The 24,107-nt window shown below is 40.4% G+C and overlaps 1 protein-coding gene across 6 annotated transcripts in view; it reads right to left on the reverse strand.

Moving 5' to 3' along the window:
• The window catches only part of ITGA9 (integrin subunit alpha 9), a 294,730-nt gene that overhangs the window by 43,660 nt on the left and 226,963 nt on the right, over positions 1–24,107 (reverse strand). For all 6 annotated transcript variants that reach the window (XR_012157453.1, XR_012157452.1, XM_078851717.1 and 3 more), the window contains 2 exons: positions 21,340–21,448; positions 18,424–18,531 (listed from right to left, as the gene is read on the reverse strand). Coding sequence is in view for 4 of the 6 variants with exons in the window: in XM_078851717.1 (XP_078707843.1) it covers positions 18,424–18,531; positions 21,340–21,448 (217 nt within the window). In the remaining 2 variants the exon portion in view is untranslated. The remainder of the gene's footprint in view (positions 1–18,423; positions 18,532–21,339; positions 21,449–24,107) is intronic.

A 24,107-nucleotide genomic window follows, 5' to 3' on the forward strand; every position in this document is an offset into this window, starting at 1 on the left:
AGGAATAGCAAAGAATTAGTACCTGCTTTTTAGGTAGGACAGACATCAGTAAATTCTTACATTGGAGATAGAACAGGCAGGATGGGATCCTGTTCTATCTCAGCTTTTTAAATTTCACACAGATAAAACATGGTGTGCACTTACGAAAATCTGCCAGAGGAGAAGTAATCAAAGAGAGAAAAAGGAAAGATCTGTCATGATTGGGGCTTGATTGTGCCCAGAGATAACAGGGGTATAAAGTACACATTCATTTATATCTTATAAAGTTTGACCAAGTGTTTGTGCATACAAGTAACATAACAATTTAACTTGACATGGTTTGATATCTGAAACATAAAAGTCCAATCCTTCCTTCTCTAAAATATCGGGAAAAGTGGGTGTCTACTTTAAACCCAGAAACTGCTATACTGGAACAGGCCAATGGGTCATCTCATTTGAAAGCCTGTATCAGACAGAGGCCAATACTAGCTGCTTCATAATAAGGTGCACAATCCCCATCCTTGTCCTAATTGTACGATACATTTGTCTGGCGTCCTTTGTGAGCACTGGAGTTGGCATGTATTCAATCACATTAATTCTTTAGAGTATGTTAAATGCAGCTGGGAGGGGAAGCGGCAGTGCAGGCTGAGTAGCATGTTTTTGAAAACTGGTCTTATCACGAGATTGTGCAGGACCACAGAACCAGTAGCAAAAGCCTGCCAACAGATACCTTATACTAAGCTACTCCAAATGGCTTCTTCCAGTGATTGCTCTGTCCTGACTGCAGTTTGGCATGAGTCCTGCAATCCACACGGTGCCCTCTTACAATGCCATACAACACAAGGGAACTGCTCCCTCTGTTGCCAAACTCCCACCCCCCTCTCACCCTACAAAGTCTGGAGGACCATTGTAAATCATAATGACCTTCAATACATTTGGGTGGCAGTGCTGAGAAAGGCAAGCGCCTGTAACTTATAGCTAGGGCCCTACCAAATTCACAGGTCAATTTCATGGTCATGGGATTTTAAAAATTGTAAATTTCATGATTTCAGCTATTTAAATCTTAAATGTCATGGTGTTGTACCTGTAGGGGTCCTGACCCAAACAGGAATTTGTGTGTGTGTGTGTGTGTGCGGGGGGGGGGGGGTTGCAAGGTTATTGTAGGGGGTGTTGCGGTATTGCTACCCTTCCTTCTGCACTGCTGCTGACAGCAGCGCTGCCTTCAGACCTGGGCAGCTGGAGAGCAGCGGTTGCTGGCCAGGAGCCCAGCTCTGAAGGCAGAGCCACCGTCATCAGCAGCACAGAAGGAAGGATGGCAGGGTGTGGTATTGCCTCCCTTACTGCTGCGCTGCTGCCTGCAGAGCTGGGCTCTGAGTAACCAGCTGCCACTCTCCAGCCACCGAGCTCTGAAGGCAGCCGCGCAGAGGTAAGGCTGGCATGGTGTGGTACTGCCACCTTTACTTTTGTGCTGCTGCTGGCAGGGCGCTGCCTTCAGAGCTGGGCGCCTGGCCAACAGCCGCCACCTTCCAGCCGCCCAGCTCTGAAGGCAGCACAGAAGTTAGGGTGGCAATACCGCAACCCCCCTAAAATAACTTTGTGATCCCCCCCGCAGGACCCCCAATTTGAGAAACTCTGGTCTCCCCCATTAAATCTGTATAGTATAGGGTAAAAGTACACAAAAGACCAGATTTCATGGTCCATGATGCGTTTTTCATGGCTGTGAATTTGATAGGGCCCTACTTATAGGATATGTATTGATGTTTTTCATAGTTACCATGAGCCTGAGTCTGCAGTACATGTCAGGAAGGGGAGGTATGAAGAGGCTGGAGACTGGGGACTCATTTTATAAAGTGAACTAATGGTTTTTTTATCTTTCTTCTGTTTCTCTCTAGAATACAGGGACTGTTGTGTAAAGAGAAAGGGGCTGAAGGGAACAGGCAACTGCTGGTGAGTCCAAGAACAGTCAAGTGATGCCCTGGCTGCTCTCCTGACTGCCAGAACCTTGCCACATTCAAAATCACTAGTAAGGCCACTGTGCCATAAAATGCACTGACTTTAGGTGCATTTGTTCAAGTTTAATTTTCAACCCAAAGATCTTTGAAAAACAGGCATCATTCTGAAGGCAGAGAAAAAGCACAAGCTGACATACCCCATGCACACTTTCAAAGGGTTCTTTGAACATTTTATTCTAAGTGAATTATTATAATAATAAATTAATAGAATGGTCTTATTTCTACAGAGACAAATTGTTCTCGAATATAAAACAATCCTGGCCATTTCAAATTACTTCGTGGCTAGACACGATTTCTTACCCCGAAGGTAAATTGCATGTAATAACAATGTGTTCCTGTAAAATTTTCTACAAGATGAACATTTTAAAGGGGCATGTTTTCTCTATTTTTTACTTTAGCATCTATACATGATAGTCTACAGTGAAAGACAAATGGCAGAATTATGAAACCTGTCAATTTAGAACTGCACACACTCCTGCTACCCAGCAGTGAGTGTTATTTGCAGTTGGAAAAATTTTTGTCAAAACTCTTTTTTTTGGGCGGGGGGGGAGGTGAAATGGAAATTTTCACAAAATTTCCAGCTCTGGGTTTTCAGTTTTAAACTGAATTTTTTGCAGGGGAAGGGGGGTTGTTTTTCCAATTAAAACCTGAAAAACAAATTGAAGAAAATTTTCAACAGCAGCTAAAAATTATTTGCATAAAAAAATTTTAAGGGAAAAAGAAATCATTTTCTAACCAGCTCTATTTATCTGATTTACACAGTGGACATTTCTTTCAAAATGAGACAGACACCAAGAACAAAGCAACACTTTCTCCTGAAAGATCCAAAATCTTATGAGGTTTATTGCAGGACTATTTTGACCAACTTCTTCTGACAGAAGAGTAATAGCTAATCATTAGAAAAACATTTTCCTAAACTGTAAACTTGAACTATGACTATTGTAACGTGTCTGTTATTCTTTCCCAATTTTATTTGCAAATGGACTTTTATGTTTACTCAGCCATAAGGTGAAGGGTGAATGCACCAGAGTGATGAAAACTATTACAAATGTTGTTCATCTCTCACTGGCATCCTTCAATGTGCATACATGCCTCTCCAAGATTTTCAAGAGTGAGTAGTGCCCAACTTAATACACACTAACAAGGCCTGATTTTCAAAGAGTAGGCTCTCAACACTTTCTGAAAATCATCTTCTTCAAAGGATCTCAGCTTCTCAACTTGGGCAGCTGCAAACTGAAGCATCCAAACTCACTAGGGGGTATGCGTGTATACATTTTTTGTACATATATAACTACAGACCTGCACATACTCATATATATGAATATGTATACAAGTGTGAATATGTATATCACAAGAACTCTATCAGACTTTAAATAGTGCCAAGCATTATTCTGGTCCTCGATTGGATCCCCAAGGCACCGCCACAATAGTTTTATTACTACTAATAATGAATAAGCAGCTAGAAAAGCCAAACATCCCTTATTCCAGCAATTCCATTTATAAATGGCACACATTGAATGACAGGTCAGTCTCTAGCTTTGTAAATGTATTAGAACTGGTTGCTCCATTAAAGAGCCCATATACATGTTTGATAGACAACATTTAAATGACAGCTTATTCGGTGGGTATTTCTGCCAGCATTTTGTTGTCAGCACAAACCACAAAGCTCCTCAGAGACAGGATGTAACCATGGAAGAAAAAATTTGAATTACTTCATTCTTCAGGAATGCTATATTTGTAACAGAGGAAGAAATTCCCATAGGGTTTCTTTAATAGTCTTTGCATATTTGAATAGCCTCATGGAGCAGGGGGCAAAGGCATAAAGTAGCAATGTATGTTAGCCATATCAAATTGCACCATCCTCAATAAAAATAAAGTCACTTATGGGGTCAAACAGTTCTGGATGTAACAGCTCAGATACACTGCATATACACAACACATGCTTCAAAAATATGTAGGATATTTAATACCATTGTGTGGAACTGCTGCACTGATTTAATTTCTTAAATGGGGCTCATCCTTTCCAAGTTTCCTACACATGTTGGGGATCATGAAAATGCTTGGAATGGTAGAAGATGGCATCAGTGAAATGTGAATGTTATTCCCCATCTAGCAAAGCAAGAATTGGTAACAGAGACAACAAAATTAGAGTTTGAACTGCTACTCTAGTCCAGATATTTTAAATAAGTAACTCCAATATGAAGAGAGCTGGTTTCTAATCTGGGTCGAACCCAGGGTTTGCCTAGGAGAAGTAAAATATGTGGCACCCCAACCGACACCCTCACTTTGTATAGTCAGGTCCCCCCACCTCAGAGTACACACAACATCCACCTCTGCCTATCTGTGATTCCGCCCCCACCCCCTCCGGTGCAGTAATTCTTCCCCTCACCTGTTGCTGGCCTTGCCTAGATGAGGATTTAAAGGTGTGATGTTAGCATGTGTTAGCTAACATGTGCTAACTGACAATTTCAAAATCCAGGCTGCACTGACTTTAATGCATACTAAACTGGTCATTTTAAAACTCGTCTCCCTTCTAGACTTTAACTCGGACAGTTTAGCAGGCTTTAAAAGCAGTATGAGGTTTTACATGTTATCAAGGCCACCTTGCATGGGCTGGCACACTAGGAGCTGGAGGTGATGTGCAACTTTCCAAGGAGGGAGCTGGGGAGATCAACTAGGGACCACAGGTAGGGAAGCAGGAATGATGCTCTTTGGCTTGGGGGTGGGGGCTCAAGTGTATGCATGTGGGGAAGGCCCATGCGGGAATGGGACAGAGGAAGAAGGCTGCCACCATTCCCAACCCAACATTAAGTCTGATCTCCCGGCTAGAAATAAGCAGCTCAGTACTAATACCAAGCTTAGTGCACACATGTTACAAACGAAACCTGGCAAGCAAATGCAGATCTCCAGCCCATTTTTTTTATCCTGGGAACAGCCTGCAGTCCCTGTAAAGGAATTCCTCATTATATCAAACCTAAGGGGTAAAGCAAAAATCCCAGGTCCCTTCCACAAGCCTGATTCCCCTCTCACTTACACTGATGGCAAACAGGAGCAGCTTCATTGTGCTCGAAGGTAAAATGGAGAATCGGGCCTTGAATGTCTATGATGGGACCAAATCTACATTTAAGTGATTGTGGGGGAATATAGTTCAGCAAGTTCAAGGAAACACCAAGAGTCATAAAACTTTCTGAATGATAAATTATAGGGATTTGGGAAACCCACTTGTGGTCTGAACATAGGTCAGTTGTTTCACAAAACTGTGAATACTGTTCATCCCTAAAATGGATGGTTTCCTCATAAGTCCCAGAGTATCCTGGCTCCAGTGACTAAGCCCAAACCTTCCCTCTTGAAATTGCTACCAGATAGCTTCTATGTACCTTTATTTTTTACCATTGTAAGTTACTTTATGTATGCGTGCATAACAAATGGTTGAAGTCTGCAAATTAAATAAGAAATAACAGATCCTCTTTCATTTGTCTGAAATGTAAAGTGTAATTTGTATATGTTAGTATCAGGGAAAATTGCTTCATAGAAGTATCCCAACTCATCTTTTATTGGTGTTAATTTTATATAGACAAACTGATATGAGTGGTTAATTGAAAAAGTCATACATGTTCAGATCTAAAGAGATAAATAAATTCCAGACCAGGTCAGGCTATATACAGTAGAAAAATAAACTATGTAAGTATGTTATCTTAGCACTTGTTGTACTTGCCAAAAATGTTTAATATTCATAGATAATGAAATATGTTTGAATCAGAACAGTCCGTTGATTCTGGCAATAAATTAAGAACTTCTGAAACAACAGAAAAGGATAAAAAATTAACCCTGGAAGAATTCAACGAACACAATAACAGCGATTTTGCTAAAGACAAAGGGGTAATCTAAGAACTCATTGTCCTTAAATAGTGATTAAAAGTTGCAAAGTTAAATTACTATATGGAGATTCTACAGACACACAATGAATTATGATAGTAAAATTCTATTATAGGTTTGTGTACTATTTATTCAGCTAATAGTTAAAGGGCCAAATCCACAGGTGGCATACATTGGCACTGAATTCAGTGGAGTTATGCTAATATATATCAGCTGGCTCAAACTGCATACAAATAAATCTTTCTGACCACCAGCCAGAGAGATGAATCCTTAAGACTCATCCATTCCACCACACGTCGCCAAAAGTAACGTAGCCCGATCCTCAACTGAAGCCAATGGAGCTTCATCAAATTATATTAGCTGGCCATTATTTTTATGGTCTAACTATTGAAGTGTCTATAACGGGTTATAAGATTTTAAATAAAAGCCAGTGTAGACTATTATTACATTCCACTGATATACCTTGCTCCTTCTCCCCAACCCCACACAATGAAATGTTCCTGCAGTTTTAGTCACTTTACTGGTTAATAACTTTCTAAACAAATGGATACTGGCAATCAGCCTCCTTTGTTTATACCACAGTCACCCTTCTTTATGAGCTAAATCCACCCATCTTCTGTTCTAGGGTTCCAGAAGTGGGAGGAGGAAGAAAGGCTGACGGAGGATCCTGTTCATCCTCTGTAAACGTTAGAACTAGATCTGAGCAAAACTTTTCAGACCATTAGTTTATAGAGTCTCTCTCTCTCTGTGGCCCAATGACTATTAAAGTATTTTATGCAAAGCAGAACAGCTTCAACAGGAAAGACTAAGGCCCACCATAGACTACCTTATAGCACAGGTGTTGGGGCTCTCCAGTACAACGTGGGAGACCCACATTCAAATCCCTTCCCTACGTTAGGCAGAGGGAGAACTGAACCCACATCTCCCACGGGAGTGCCCTAACCGCTGCGCTACTACTGGAAGGTGGGCATTCCCGCCTACTCCTCAAGATGTGTTGTGAATACAACCCTTCATTTCCTCTTACGTCAACAAGTGTCCTGACACTAAAAGGATTGCTGAACAAAATGTTTCGTTTGACCCAAAAGTGAAGTTCTGTTGACATTTTTGGTTCATTGACATTTTTCAGAGGTATCTAATTCGGTTCAAGCTGAACCTATTTTTTTCTTCCCTGAACTGACAGCAAACCTAAAAACCAGCCATTCGCCCAGCCCTGTTTAGAAGAGACACAGTTGGTAGTGTGTAAAACGTGTTAAGGGGTGTGCCTTGCTATCACATTGGTCTTGTGGGTTAGGAAGCAAGACCAGCCATCCCCAGCTAACTACTGGGCATGTTACTGTCAAGCAGCAAATGCTTGCTGGGGACACGTTCGCTCCTGCTCAGAGAGGCAGTGAAGTGCACACCTGGACCTCTGTTCCCTCAACCCACTTTGAGGAATCCTGTAGCAGCTGAGGCACTGGGCAGGTTTCTGCTGCCTCTCACTGCTCTGGCCAGGGCAGGATTTGGCCCTGACATTTGCTTGCAAATACTAAGCAGCCACCCACAGAAGTATTTAATCCAAGAACCGGCGCCACATGTCTAGTTGAGCAAGAATAGCAAAAATATTCAGATTTAAAGTCCGTGACTCTCACAAGAGAAAGATTCCCTACTGAGACAGAGGGCACCGTTACATAAACAGAAAGAAGAAACAGTGAGCATTAGTTTGATTTATTTTTACTGCCCACACGAAGTTTAGGCCTACAACTGAGCAATGCCATACATGGCAACCAAAAGGACAGTTTATACCTAACATTCACATGCTGTGTGTATATATATACATGCGCACACACACACACGAGTCTTTAGCAGCTGAAATCCAGGAGGAGAGCACTGACGTTTATGTTCTTCCTTCCTCTTATGGTCTGTAAGAAGCCCAATCGCCATATCATGGTGAACAAAGTTTAAGGTATATTTCTTTTAGAGAGCTTCTTCTATAACCTTCAAACTAGGAGCTGACCCTTCTTTGATATCCTCCCCTTCTTCCCAGCTCCTACCAACTCGAATCAGTCCCTTTCCAAGGCCTTTCCTGAAGACATAAAAGCCCATGGTGTTTTTTAAACCTGCTGCGTTAATGTTATTACTCGTCTGGCTGATCAGCAAAAGGCTCTGAAAACAAAGCAGAAAAACTGGTTTCCTTATGGAGTCTGAAAAGGTGACTTCTAGGGCACTCTCAGAACTCTCAATCTGCCAGGGTTTAGAGCACCTCACAGTGTTTCCAAGCACTACCAGGCAACTTTTAGCAGTGCTGTGAAAGGAGAGATCAATATCTGACAAACTGGAGGAACTTTGCAAGAATGAAGAGAGTCTCTATTGTGCAGCTTTCCTGATTTCAGAGCAGCTGAACCAAATGTTGCTGAGTTATATTTAAACAGGTTTTTGGTTTTCCCTGAAAGACCTAGAAATCTACCTATAGCATTTTCATGCATCAGAGAAGAGACAGGCCTCCAGGGTAAGGATTCTATTTAGACTACAGGACAGAGAGTAAGACCCTGTAGTTCTCTCCTGGCTCTCTAGCTTTCAGACCAAACAGCATAGTCTATGGTGTTCACCATACAGAGTTTCTTTATGTCCTGGCTTGGACTCAGTATTCATGGAATTGATAACTCACTACGCTACCTTTCTGCCTAGATTAAACGAAAAACTGACCCTTCCTAACCTGAAGTGTTTTAAGTTCTTATTTCTTTTTGTCTCAAAGAGAGAGAACCCCCTAAATCTTCCACCTTTTACTGTCAGGATTGTTCAACGCTACCTCGTAATGGTTTCATTTTATGGACTCGGGAACATTCTCACAAGGTTGGATTTCAACAGTTAGGACAGCCCTCTAACATGACCCTCTTGTTCCTATTCAGGCATAGGAGTTTAACCCTATCCCTCCAAACAAGGAGGAACTTTATTTACACAATCACAATCATCTTATGATCCACTTCCCTACTTTTTAGTTGCAAAACGTACATCCATCCCAAATCTCGTCAAACTCGATGCTGCTATAGCAAATTATTTGCAAACAAAAGCCTGACTCATAAATCAAAACTTACAGGAAACTTTTATGTTAGAAGAATTAATCATTCATTTCAAGTTTCCCTCCCTACTATTTTTGGCATGTTAAAGCTCCACCAATGGGAGAATGGGGAAAAGGATTATTCTCATACTCCCTGAAACAAACAAAAAATGCTGACTCTGCCCTCCTGCGATTCAGTAATTCTTCAGGGTGAATTTCCTGGCCAGGAAGCTTACAAAAAGTCTATTGTACGTTCTTCACCAGGCCTCAGTAAAATACCTCATTGCCATGATATATTCTGTTTCCTTCATGCATCTGAGAAGGGTGGTGCATACATCTAGCTCACTTGACAAAACTTCTTGCTTCCTTCTGACTGCAATCCAAATCCACCCATAGGAAGAAGCAAATCAGCTCCCTTTACCAAAGCCCTGGGATTCCATATATTTCTACAGCCATGAAGGTGGGAACTATGTGCCGCTCTCCCCAGAAAGAAAAGAGCCACACAGTGTAACTGACCCAAGGTGTTAATCAGAATACCAAACTACCTCAATACCTTTAGGTCATGAGTAAATTCTGTTGAAAAAATCGTAGTGATTGACAAACGTCACTTCTTTTTCTGTCTATAAACTGAGCAATTTGCAGGTTTGCTGTGAATATTCAATACTCACAATTTGAACCTTGGTGATGTGTTTTGATTGAATACATAGGTCATAGGGTTCATTCCAGTTCCTTGTTTGGATAAGTATGACTCACAGTAATCAGTCTTTTTGGTGTAAGTACTTATATTTATACATTCAAAATGTGTTTTCCCAAAAAAAATTCTTTAGCCAATATTCACTTAAAATTTTCTGCCTCCTTGAATATTCCGTCAATATTCTCATTCACTAGACTGTTTGGACAAAATGAACACAACAAGGGTAGGAAACACATTCAAAGGGATTTCATTTAAAAATTAAAACTAATAGTCATGGAGAAGTTTTTAAAGCAAACATCCATCTCCACTCTCTACTGAAAGCACTACCCAGCACTGTATTCAAGAGTAGTTTACTGCATCAAATGTTGTGCATGAAAATCTGATCAACATTGTATGCTGGTACACAACTACTCAGACGCTCCCAGTAAACCAAAACGTCAATAAATATTTCTGGACAAATACACCATGAAACCAGTGATACTTCTTCCTGAGTTAAATCAATGATATTTTCATCCTATGAACAGACTACCTAAACTCCCTCATAGATTTCCACCACTATTTCAACAACCATCCATCCATCAAATTCTCTTTAGAACACTCCCATACCAGCATCAGCTTCCTGGACACCACAGTCAGCTTCACAATGGAACTTTACAGACAACTATCTGCAAAAAACCCACAGATCACCATATCTACCTTCACAGATCCAGTAACCTCCACTCCAAGAAATCCATTATCTACAGCCAGGCACTCAGATATTACAGAATATGCTCCAAGGAAAAAATTCAGAATAGATATTTTAGCAAATTTAAAACTGCCTTCACCATAAAAGGACACTCCACAAGAGAAGTAGATCTCATCAGGGAATGGGCCACCCAAATACCCTGAGAGAACCTGTTTCAATACTGTGGTGGGGGAACCCTCCGACTCCACACTGCTAGTTGTCACCTACCACCTCACACTGAAGCCTACATGGAGTATCATTACACAGTAAAAACCCATACTCAATGGAGACCACATACTGAAAAAAATGTTTCCCCAAGTCCCTCTTCTGGCCCTTCAAACAATCCCCCAACCTTGCCAAACTCATCACCAGAAGCAAGCTCCCCAGAGGCCAGGATATAACAACACAAAAAGGCACCAGACCCTTCCATAACAACAAATGCAAAATTGGCAGACTTATCTCCACTGCTACAGTGAAGGATACCTCCCACAACACACCTTTTAAGATCTATCGATCCTATACATGTCTATCACAACATGTGGTGTTCCTCATCCAGTGCAGTAAATACCCCAACAACAACTATGTGAGTGAAATGAGACAATCACTATACTCTTAGATGAATTCAGACAGAAAAACGATAAAAGACTAATACACCCTATCAACTCTGGGTGGGTAAACACTTTTCACAAAACGATCACTCCATATCTGAACTCTCTGTCCTTGTTCCCAAAGGAAATCTGCACAACACCTTCAAAAGATGAGCTTGGGAATCTACATTCATAATTCTGCTTGACACCAAAAAATCACAGACTTAATAAAGACACTGGATTTATGGCTCATTACAATATGTAACCCACTAACCTTCCTTTGTCCTAGGACTGTAGAGATGTTAACCTCCCACTTAACCACGAATGGTCTCTTATAATGTGTGTTAATCCCTTGTCTGTTCCACCTTATATTCAGCTGTGTGTACCTTTCCCAGACCTGAAGAAGATCTCTGTATAAACTCAAAAGCTTGTCTCTTTCACCAACAGAAGTTGGCCCAATAAAAGATATGACCTCATCCACACTGTCTCTAATATCCTGGAACAAGCACAGCTACAACAACGCTACAAACAAGAAATATTTTGTTGGGTGAGAGTCTGTTTTAAGGCCTTGATCCAGGAAAGGACTTGAGCACATACGTAAGCACCCTTCCTGCATAGTGATACTTTCCTGAATTGGGGCCTAAGTTCTTGTTCGCTCTCACATGCTTCTGCCCATCATGCTGATGGTAGGAACACACTCCTGGGAGATCTTTGAGAGTTACCTTTGGGATCCTCCTTTCTAGCACATAAGGGCCAGGCTCAGAGGCAGACATCATATGCCTGTGTTGTGGGATGACTGTTCAAGCAGCATACAGTCACAGAACCCCTCCTGGCCACTCTAGAACAGGCTATACAGGGCAGGCATGCTATACTCCTCCACTAGATTAAAGGGTACCGAGGCAAAGGGAGATTCTAAAGATGATGTGGGGTGGCTCAAGAAAGGAAAAGATTTTCAACTGCCTTCTGTCTCCAAAAAAATTAATTTAAATTAAAGTAGGCAAGAGGGTCAACAAACTATTGTGCAATATACTCCCTTGAGTGAATAACCTCCTCCATTATGGACACAGACCCCTGTGATTTCGGGGAACCAGAGAGGAAGGACAAATGCCAAACATACGTGTGCATTTGCAGCATTCATTGCATACGTGTGCATTTGCAGCACAGTGAACCAAATTAATCTTTGGTGTAACTCTAGAATTTCCATATACAGGCCTCATCTCAATGGTGGCCAGTAGCTTCAGAGTAAATAGCTGCCATGACGACAATGAGCTACACAGAGTATTATCAGTGACATTTATGTCCTGGCATTCTCTAGCTGTGTGCATATAGTCAGAGCCAAGTCTTGAAACTTTAAAGAAAAGAAACTAAACGAATCTTCGGTTGGCTGCCAACAAACAAGAGGTTTTCTGCATGGGGATCACATGAGAGAGTTCTGTAACTCTATCTAGGTGCGGTGTCCAGTAACATAGCCTAACAATCTATTCATATTCCTAATGCAGCATTCAGATATGCACAACCACTTTAAGTTAAGATGCTCTAATATTCTCCTATCACTTGAGATTTTGAACATCTGCAGTGAGGATGCCAAACGTTAGATCCTTGACACAGAATGGAAGCAAGTCCAAGATCAACATCAGAGACCATGACTTCATTTAAGTTTCTAGAACTCTAAAATTTCTTTTCACAGTGTAAATGAAGAAAAGTCTGAATATGCTTGGGACTCTTCATGGGATGAGCAAATAGATTTGGCTCCTCCCTTTTGAGTGTTCTGGGTCTTGCCTGACTTATGCCTTGACAAATATAAGGAAGCAAGCAATACACTGTACACAAAGGGATTTTAAAATGTAACCTAGCATCAACCAGCAAAGACCTGTGACCTTGGGATTTATTCCACTGAGTTTTCGTGTTTCACTCTTCCCATGAAGAGAGTAACGCTGAAATGAACATTTTTATTGCTAAATGAATATGCTATCTTGGAATACAACATCTGTTTGTTTCCCTTTTGCGATTTATTAATTTCTTCCCCAATTAATTTGTTCTATTTTTTTAACCCTAAATACATCCATTTTCTTCTAATGGTATTATACAGATTTCACCTAATCACAGAACACCAAAGACTTCTGTGAAATGAAGTTGCAACCATCAGGAAATCCATCAAACATGTTTTGTAATTTGCCTTGTGTTCTTTTAATCAGTATGGGCTTTTTATCTGTTCCTGTTGAAGGGCAACGGGAACTGCATATCAGAAAGGAGTAAGAAACCCGAGAGGAAGAACAACAATCTTGCAGTTATGCCACCGGAACAGGACTCATGATATCTGCGTTCAGTTCATTTGGGTAAATCATTTAATCTCTCTGTATCTCAGTTCCTTATTTGTATACTGGGGATCATAGTAATTTCTTTTTCTCACCCTTTGTCTTGTCTATTTAGATTACAAGCTCTTTGGGCAGGGACTATCTCTTACTATATGTATGTTTAACACCTAGCTGGGCCTCAATCTGAGTAATAACAATAATAGTACTTTTCATAGTCATAATTTTAGTCCAACCAAACAGGCTCTTTAGATACATGATTTTGTTGGCCTGCGTGTTGCTCATAACAGTTAGCTCTTCCCAGAAATCCAAAAACATACATACAGCTCACTCCAGTTTAAAACAATTCTGCTTTGATTCTAGGAATCGCTTGAATGGAGACTGAAAAATCTGGCAATCCTACAAAGCATGGTCCCTCTGGATGAAGGTTCTGCCTGCACCAGATTTGGCTTCCAGTTTAAACAGACAGACTCATTTTCCAACTGTTAGTCTCTTGACTTTTATAAGCATACATACTTTTCCTAAAAATAAAATAAATATGAAATGAGCAACGTGATCCAGCTCCGTAGAACCGCCCGATCAGAGTAATCCAGGACTGTTAATTTAACAATAGCATCAGGACATCCCAGGGTTAATTTGGTACGGACCCCCATGCTGACCATCCATACAGACAAAGGACTTGTTGGCTGACAAGTCAAACTAGCTCTCTATTCCACTCCTACAAATTTGTTGGAAGCTCTTCTGTTCTGTTAACTCTAACCCAGGGGTCTCAAACTGAATTTACCTTAGGGCCAGTGCCTGTGCTCAGATACTCCCAGCAGGCCAATAATGTCACTGAAGATGGTGTTCAGAAAAGAAAATGTTTATATATTTCTATTTTTTATTTCAAATTTCTGAGAAATAATAAAACTGTCATACAACTTTATACAATTCTTCACCTGCCAGAGAGTTCTTAGTGTTGGCAAACCACCTGGCAACGCTTCAGTTCTGTCAGTCTGTTGATGTTTGGCCTCAGTGACTGAGCAGTTGAAACCTTCAGGATTGCAGCAAGGTTCGGTATTTTCACTTCTATTCATTGTGGAAAAAAGTGATGCCGCCTCCATGGCTGACTCTGCCCGGCAACTAGTGATGGTATCTCTGTCCCTCTCCCCCAGCCAATGGAAGCTGCGGGGGGCGGCGCCGGTAGTTGAAATTGCCAGCAGCATGTCTGCCTTCATCTCTCCTTCGTGGGCCACAATGGGGAGGTTCTCGGGCTGCAGATGGCCCGTAGGCCGGGACTTCGAGAACCCTGCTCTAACCCTAATCTGCATGATTTGGGACAAGCTATTCTCTATCTGTGTGTAGCCACCTGTATGATACATATGCACTCTTGCAGGGGAGTTGAGCCACTTAATGTTTGTAAGTTATTTTGAGATCTTTGAAAGAAAGGTGCTACAGAAGTGCAAAGTATTATTAAATAGGTTTTCTATTTATCTACCTTAGGGTTTTATACTACCATCCATCACTGTAATATCTGAGCACCTTCCACATAAAGTCAATAGCAACAGTAATGTTCCAAATGAACTTCATGGCAATTTTTGGCGCGTCTCCCTTTTGGGGGTAAAGACTCTGCTCAGTTAGAATTCAAGGCTTTGATTTTTTACATTTAGTATAATCCTAGTTTTGGTTTTGGCTTTATTGTTTAGGTTGATTTATTTCAGGCTGGCTGATTGGGGTTTTGGGAGTAGGAATGTTGTGAGTTCCATTCTAGTGGTGGAAAAGCCTTTTGGAAAAGGAAGGGTTTTTCAGAATTTCCTAAAGACAGTCAGACTCTGGAATTGTCTTACTGTATTCATCTTAGTCTTTTTGTGCAGTCAGGCAATGCAATATAAACTGCATAAATGTTTGCCTAAGATGAATTCTCCTGCAACCCATTCATTAGTGCATCTCTGTCTGGGATTATATAGTAGTCTCAAACAAACTATGCAAAAGTCTATTTGTTCGATCAGCAATAATCCTCCAGCCTGGTGACCACATGTGAGAGCAGACACAGTTTCCTAACAAACATTTGACTTCTGAACAAATGCTTATTCACTGTGCGGAAGACTTTGCTTATGACCCTTTGGACAACCTTTTGTTATGGTAACAGGAACTAAGATATATTTAGCACAGTCTGATTTGGGGAAATTAACATCTCTAAAATGGACAGACTAGTTATGATGACCAACTGATCTGCCTCTTCAAGAAACACAGGAACAGTACGTAATGCAGGTTCCTCTCCTTCCCCTCTGCTTACTGCTGTATTTGCTTCCCCAAACGGCTGTAGCTCTCCAGTGAAGTGACTGATGCCTCTGCCTAACATTCTAGTTCTGCAGCAGTTGTTTTAGTAGCATGGTTAGAGTATTATAATAGAACACTGCATACTGACATTTTGGGTCTGCTAATTTCTTAGGGCTTAGGGGGTGTACTAAGGGTGTCTTGCCAGGGAGAAAGGAGTTTTGAGTTGCTGTGAGGTAGCAGGTCAAGATTCTTGGGAGGAGCAGGTCTGGTCCCACCCTCCTATCAGCTGGGAAGCTCCTCCTCTCCCAAGATGTGCTTCAGCCATAGTTCACCTCCCCTGTTGTCAGTAATTAACCCGCTGATAAGGAAGGAAGCACTTACCAGGACTTCCTTGCTGGGTGGGTGGGGAAAAGAGGACAATGGAGGGGGGTCAAGGATAAACAAGTAGTGTTATTTGGGTGATTCAGGATGTAAAAGGCAGAGAGCATTATGAGATCATTATGGCATTGCTGGGAAATAAAATCTTTTAGAAGAGTTTCTGCAATAAAGCAAAAAGCTCAGAGCAGCAGAAAGGAGAAACATGCTATCTGTTTTAAAGGGAGTGAGATAATCTTGTCTACAAATGCCTCCAGTAGACACAAACAGTTCTAATGGGCTGTATCCAACTCTCTTCATATTATTTCTGTGACTGAATTATGGAACGAGAACCCAATTCACACAATATAGAACAATTGGCTCTTGGCACAATATAGATTACATTGTACTCGATATGCATTCTGAACTCAAATGTGAATCATAGTTACTCTACGTGCTTGCATCCATAAACTGCAATGCTGCACTGTACACGAAATGGGTCAAATCAATTTTGACTGGCAGGCACAAGTATTAAATGGCTTTCAGAAAAATGTGTTATGCCATCAAAACTTAAGATGCCTATGTAATGAATTTTAAGAGTAAATCCTGGCAGTTAACCACCGATTATTCACAGTGTGTATGCAACTTTATGAACATTCTTATTAATAATTGCAACTCCATCCATTTTGAAAGGTCTGATAATGTTGACTTCTAAGAATGTGAAAGCAAAAGAAGAACTTCCAGATAACTTTGCTATGCATTGTTCTGAAAGGGACACTATTCCTCTGCACAACTGCATCAGCTGTTTGTGCTACAGGAAGTACAGACTGATCAGAAACATGGAAATCATCAGTAAATGTGCTTACAAAAGTCTTTTTGCAAAAAGTGGCTACTTCTGACCCATTTTCCAAAGTTCATTCCAGTCTGCTGCTTTTGGATATAATTTGTTTTTAAAAGGATGTTTGTTCTGCACTATGTTGCCTCAAAAGTTCAATAGCTTAATTTTCCCTTTTCAGTCAATAAAACCTCGGCAAGGAGGTAGACTGGTATTGTGCTTAAGGCACTGGACACAGACTTAGGAGACATAGATTCAATGCCTGGCTCTGACACAGACTTCCTGCGTGACCTCAAGCAAATCACTTAATCTTTCTGTGCTCCAACTCCTCATCTGTAAAACACTTCCCTACCTCCCTGAGAATTTGAGAGGATAAATTCATTAATGCTTATGAGAAGCTCAAATACTATAGTGATGGGGGCCCTATACCATAATCTTCTTAGACAGATAGAGAATAGCAGTATCAGTGCAAACATGCCACACAATTCCACAAGTGGACATTGCTAGACATCTGGGGAAAGTGAGTGTTAGTATTAAACAAGTGCCTACATTTCCAACACATCACGGGGCCTAATCCTAAAAAGCCAGGAGGTCAATGAGAATTGCATGAACTCAGCACCTCTCAGGATTAAGCCTAAATTTGGAATTTTGTTCTAAAAGGCTTCCATGTCCTTACCATCTGCCCTGGCACCCATAACTCAGTCCTTTGGGGAGCAAGTATTAAAGTTTATGGGCATAAGCCTGTAAATGCCAAAAGACAAATGCCACATTGCATAGAGTGGGCAACGTGACACTGAGTCTGGACTGTCTTCTGCATTTTAAGCTAGGCTGAACAAAGCATTAAAAAGGCATGGGAAGTAAAAAATCCTGCAAGGGCTGGAGGATGGGCTCAATCTGAGCAGGTAACATGATGCTAGTTCTTCCCTCCCCATTTCTAGATGCTTCTATGAATATCCAAACTCTTCAAGACAAAAAGCCTGGGAAAGGGGCACAAGTAAAGCAGCAATGCAAGGTGGGCCTTTCCACCTGCTATTACTTTGCACGAGCCACAAACTGATTGGCATGTACAGGGATCTTGGTTATGTGCAAAAGAAGAGGTCATTGGATATATATCTGCATTGATCCAGTGACACAAACACCTGCATTTGGGGTGTGGAACAGCTGCAGCTACTTTTCCAGCCAAAAGGCTAGAAAAGCAGCCACAAAAAGGGTACAGTGCAGCCTCCTGGCTTACCTGTGAGTTGGGATGTTGGGTTGTTCCTTTTCTGCACAGTTTCCCACACACATCCAATTACTATGAATTTGTACAGGGGAGGAGTGAATCAGCTCCCTAGCCAACTCTTCCTTTCAATATCTCATCAATACAAAACATGATATTTTAACATATTAACCCAAACTTAAAAAAAACCCAAACCCCAAAAGTGAATCCTTTGTCAGAACACCCGCATGGGATGGTTTTCTTGGTGGTAGACACAGAATTTTTTTTTAAATCATTAGGCTACTAACATTTGTAAGCAACCAGTCAAAAATCCTGTTTGTGTTAAAGAGGAGGTATAATATGATATAAATGTTATATTCAGTTTTAAGTTTCCTATTTAAAGATGATTGTACAGAAAACTGATGTAAATGAGCATAGATTGGCTTTATATCAGACTCCACTAGAGAGCAAACTAATCAGAATACAGTTAACGCTGGATCTTACTTAAGTGTGAGAAACTGGAAGCTTCACCTTTGAGGAAACATTACAAAGTACTCACCATCATCTGCTGAATGTGAAAAGTTTCAGCCCCACTGGCAGAGAGGCGGTTAGGAAACAAAATGTCAACAAAAGATTCGGGGAGTGTGCTTGGTCCAGTGTTGTAAACCTAGAAGTGTGAAAATACGTATAAATACAAGTACATATATAAAAGATCATTGAATATAAAATTATTGCAGAACAGTAATTCTCTTCATTGACATTACACATGTTACTCAGAGTGAACCTGGATTACAGATATATTTCCAAATTTCCCTCATGTCCCTAATTTTTTCAGTCTTCACTAAGAACTATTATATAAAGCATAGGATACAGCCGCAAGGGTTAGTTTAATTTTTGCTCTTTTGACATTTAGTATTTTCACTCACAGTGTGCACTATACAGGAAACAGCACTTAGGTACAATGGTAAGTAATTAAAAAGCCAGTTACCAACATAAATGACATGTGGCTTTTTGTCCATTATGTGGAGACACAGTCAGTGACTACATTTTGAATGCTTCAATAATACTAGCAGAATGAAAAGAGCATTGCTTTTCCCACCAATGTTGTTCTTTTCCATTATGGTAACCATTGCATTATATTTTGTGTGTTTTTTTCTTAAAGTGCACAAACCAAAATGGAATGATGAACAGGACTACTGGAATTCTGGGTTTATTGACTGTGTTGATAGAAAATGCACTTTAGCAACCTTAATTCAGTTCAATATTTGGTGGGTTTCAACGGAACAAGAATTTTCCTGGAAACATGTTCACTTTTTATTGTAAAATCAAATAGTTTCCAGCCCCAAACTGAAAAGTTTCAGGCATAAAACGCAAAACTTTTTTCCTCCCCCAAAAAACCAAAGATATCCATGAAAAATTTCAGTTTTTAAAATATTGTGTCTACATTTTTCATGGGGAGGGAAAAAACATTTTCTGACCATCGCTAATATGTACACATATATAAATGTTTATATAATCAAAAAATTAAACAATCCAATTAAAAACATTCAGCTATGTTGAGATTTCTTTGTCTAAATATATAGTGATCCACACCAGCATTGTTGTTAGTCCAAGGGACTATAAATATTAAAATATGAAGCCTTCTCTACTTGAGGCATTGTATATATTTTGAGGAATGCATGAATGATAAAGAGGACTGGTGCAGAATGCCAAGTCTTTACAAAAGCCCTGAGGCACAAGAAAGGAGAGGAGGCTACAACTACAATGGAACATAACAAATACTGCATGAAATGTGAGCCTAATGTAACAAATTAGAAATTTTAAAAATGGATAATCCCACCATGATAAGGAAAAACAGTTCAGGAATAAGAGGTATTTGGATTATACAACACATTATTCACAACAAAATATTTGACTCAATGCAGATTTTCACATACAAAAATCACCCAAAACCCTATGTATTTTTACCAATTAATCTCTTTTCTGTTGAGAAAATGTTACTTTTCTCCATCTGGAGAAGTTTAATAAATGGTGGGGAAATCATTAGAAACAATTGAACAAATTGTGATACAAACCATGCTTTACCCATTATGAAACCCTTCCCCCACACACACGCACGCACGGTCCGAGGTTTACCAGTTTACTGGAGGTCAGATCTGTGACTTCTTATAGTATCATTGCCAATTTCTATATGAAAACTCTCTTACATTGCAACTTATGTTTGTGTGAGAGAGATCAGAAGGGAGGGAGGGATATATTATCAATGTATAGATTCTATCCCTATACTTTATATAATTTTCTTTTATTGAAAGTGATCATCTAGTCAAAACATCAGTACATCTGGTCTTTATCTGTTTTCTAACCAATAAATGACTGGAAAAACTGCAAATCCTCAAGAATGAATTCAGAGTCACAGGACCTAGGAGTCTGGTTCACAAGAGCTTTAACATACTGAAATCCCAGTTTGAACACCCTGCTTTTACTCCTTTTTAATAAATAGCTACAGGCAGTGCATAACAGGAGGGGCTTAACTGCTCTGGACTATAGCCTGCCCCTAGATGGAGACATGTGTTACCCATTATGAGTTAAGTGGCATCATGCCTAGGAGAACAGTGGAAAGAAGGGAAAATGAAAAGCTATTGTTTACAATATTCTATAAATGATCCCCCACACTCCCACTCTGTATGATATGTCATCACCTACTTCCATCTAGTGGTCAAAAAGGATTTGTAAAGATAGCCATGAAACACAGTGACTGTAGTGAGATGAGTTCCTTTTGGTCCCATCAAAAAGATCTTGTACTAACATGGATCGCAGAGATTACACTGCACCGGGAAGCTCTGTCATCCACATGAAAAGGATGATCCCACAGACCTGCACAGGTAATTTTGAGATCCTGTGTGACATATTTAAAATGACCCCTTCTCACCTCTACCCTTTGTTGTTAAACTTCCACAGAGACACAAACAAGCTGCACAGTTCTGGCCCATTCTTTGCACTATTCTCTAGTAGGGAGCGCTGTGCACGCTGTAGTGTTGACATGTACATGCAGCAAGCCTTGATTCTTTTGAGAGGGCACTTGCTCGGTCTCATGAATGAATGCTGCCTAACCTTCTGTTTAACCATAATGCCACTGAAAATAATGGCTTTTCCCTTTGGAAACATGGGACTGAATCGAGATGTGACACTTGAATGAACAAAACTGTTCACGCTGCGTGTGACGAAAGGGGAAAAAGACCCGATCAAACAATGGCAGCTCCCTGCCCATGAAACTGTGATGCCCTGTTTGTAAATCTTTTAATAATATATTAAGATAAGGAAAAACACCATCCCTGGAGACTATTTTAGTCCACTGTGAATACAGCATCCTAAAACGTATGTATGACACACTGTTCTGAGATAGGAAACGTGCACCAATCTCCCCACAAAAGATGTGCTGTCAAGAGAAGAAGCTGTAAAGATGGATCAATTTTACCTGAAGAGTGAAGTTGAGAGGCTGAAAAAGACATTCATAATTCTCCATCTGAACAAAGTTGGATGCTTCCACAGAGTCTCCATAGACAAAGGAAGTCGGAGAGACAGTTCTGAAAGGTTAAGACATGAACTTAGTTATCTCTCAGTTATCTGTCTTCTATATTAAATACATTTGTGGATTGAAAGTGAAGTGCAGAGTTCATACAGTTTGATATAGAGATTTAGGAGAGGTGACTCAAGGGACCCCTTCCCATCCTATTGTCTATACTTTGTTTTCTTCTCAGACAAATACAACCTTAATGGATCCTGAACTGGGTCTTTTTTCTGCTATCCACAGTCAATGTGAGACTTATTTAACATCATATCTAAAATCTGTCCCTTCTTCCTCATGCCTACAACAAAACTTCTTGTCCATGCCCTGGTCCTCTCATGTTGGAAACTGAAATCTTTCTTTCCAGACTCTCAGAGCTCTGAGCATGCAACCTGCTCTTGAAAAATGTTCCATTGGAAAGACTTCCACTGAGTTCTGTGAGAGTTGGATTAATCCTAAATGCACAAGCACCATTCTGTATTCATTTTGTGTAACCATTTATATAATCAAGTTTTACAGGTAGCAAGGTTTGCAGAAAGCTAACTTCAAAGCCATATGAGTTTCTGTGGAAATCAAACTGTAAATCTGTTCACACAAGTGTTCATGTCAGAAATGCTCATCTAATGAGGAAAGTAAAACTAACACCATCTGGCCAATCACAACTCACCTACAAAGCTGGAATGTCAAATACTTTTTGCATTTGGCCCACAAACCTTTTTTTAAAAAATGCAATCGGCCAGATCTTCCACTGCTGTAAAGCAGCATAACTCCATGGACTATCGTAGAGCTACACTGCTTTACACTGTCCTAATCAGCATAATTTTGGAGAAAAAAAATTAGTTCATAGAAGAAATTAAAGGAATCGCTCATGCATAGTTTGCAACAGAAAAAGAGACTAAGGGCCTGATTCACTTTTGTGTTACTCCAGTTTTATGCCAGTGTATCTCCACTGAGGCCCTAAAATTGTCTGATCAATTACTGGGTATGACTTACTCATTCAGCTCTATTTATCAACACTGAATACAACTAGTATGTATTGTTAAAATGGCAACAAAAGAAATAGGTAAAAATGTCACTTGCTATTGTCTCAGTCCTGCAGACCTTTCTAAAACACGGCAAGTTTTCCTTGACTAGGTTTGCAGGGGGTGGGTCATTGATAATGTTAAATTAATCTGAGAAAGCTGTTTTAAAAACAGTAATAATTTTCACTTACATATGGATTTCTGTCTATTGTTTCCACCGCACTTCATGAACATTAATTCATTACACTTCTCAACAACTATGGGGATGTACTCTCCATTTTATAGACTGTGAGAATGGGCCACAGGAAAGATGTAGTGACTTGCCCATGATTACACAGCAAGTCAGTGGCAGAGCTAGGAGCCAGGATTCCTGAATGTCAGTCTCAAGCTCTCATCACAGTGTAAAACACAACACTGTTTTACCAGCAGGACTAAGAAGCACTGCACAAAACTCACAACCCAGGGGGAAGATGGGGCTAATCCTCCCGCTATGTCTTCCTAATCCTAGGATGTTCCAGGGGCAGAAGAGGATCCCGGTGTAATTTAAGCCAGCCCTGGGTACCTAAGTTACAACAGCCTCCTCAGGCTACCATATGGATGGCAGTGGTGCTCAGAATTTCCAAAGAGCTGCATCCGACATGCCCCTCCTGGCTCAGCATGCCTCCTATGCTGGGGCTCATGAGAGGGTCTTCAGAAGGCAGCCTTACTGCTAGCTTCCATAGTGCCTGTGCCAGGAGAGTTCTCTACAGCTGGATATGGAGCTTTCAGGGCCTATTTATTTCACTGCATCCCTTTACATAGCATAGGAGCAGGGCTAAGGATCTCTATCATGAACTCAGATCCTCAATAATAAATGAAAATATTCTTTAAAAATATGGTGTCCAAAATAGAGCATCACTAATGTTATCATGCTTTGGAACTTTATCTCCTCTGATGAAACGATCAGTAAACTCAGTTCTGGTAACCAGATAAGGTGTCGTCATGCTCTGGAGTTAGCTACACCTAATGTATTTGAATGAAGAAAGTAATCCATAAAATCAGTTAGGCAGGGTTTTCAAGACTTGTCTTTTAAATGAGATATTATGAGGAGAAGGAAAGAAGCCCAAGTTGCGTCAAACTCTTTGGAATGTTTTCTTCTGAAACATTAGGAGGATCTTCATTCACTAAAGGGGAGAATCCAGGAATCCTAGAATAATAGTTGAAACCTTTCTGTGCTTGAGAATCATCAGTTTCATCAAGGAGCAAGGATTTGACTGGATTAAAGTTTAAATGTAGATGGATTTCCATGCAGACATATTTGACTCCATTCTTTAATGCAAGGGTTTTTTTCAGTACTGCTAAGGGTTGTATTTTCAGTGTGGAATTTTTTTTACATGTTAGTCATGGGCAAACTTAACATGTTCGGAGGATCAGGTCAAATAAAAACACATCCGAACTACTGGGCATCTGCAAAACCTGGGCCAGAAACGTGGTGAGAACAGGATCTCTCTTAAAATTTCCAGCATGTCCTGCTTCCCATAGGGACAGAAATACTAGGGAGACAGTCTTTCTTGTAGTATTTTGGCACAAAATCTGGTTCGGAGCCCGTAAGTGCAGACATATTAAAAAATGAAAATGAACGAAAAATGTTAGCCAGACTTTTTCACACCTCAAAAA

The sequence above is a fragment of the Lepidochelys kempii genome, chromosome 2 (genome assembly GCF_965140285.1).
Source record: "Lepidochelys kempii isolate rLepKem1 chromosome 2, rLepKem1.hap1, whole genome shotgun sequence".
NCBI classification, from domain to species: domain Eukaryota; kingdom Metazoa; phylum Chordata; order Testudines; family Cheloniidae; genus Lepidochelys; species Lepidochelys kempii.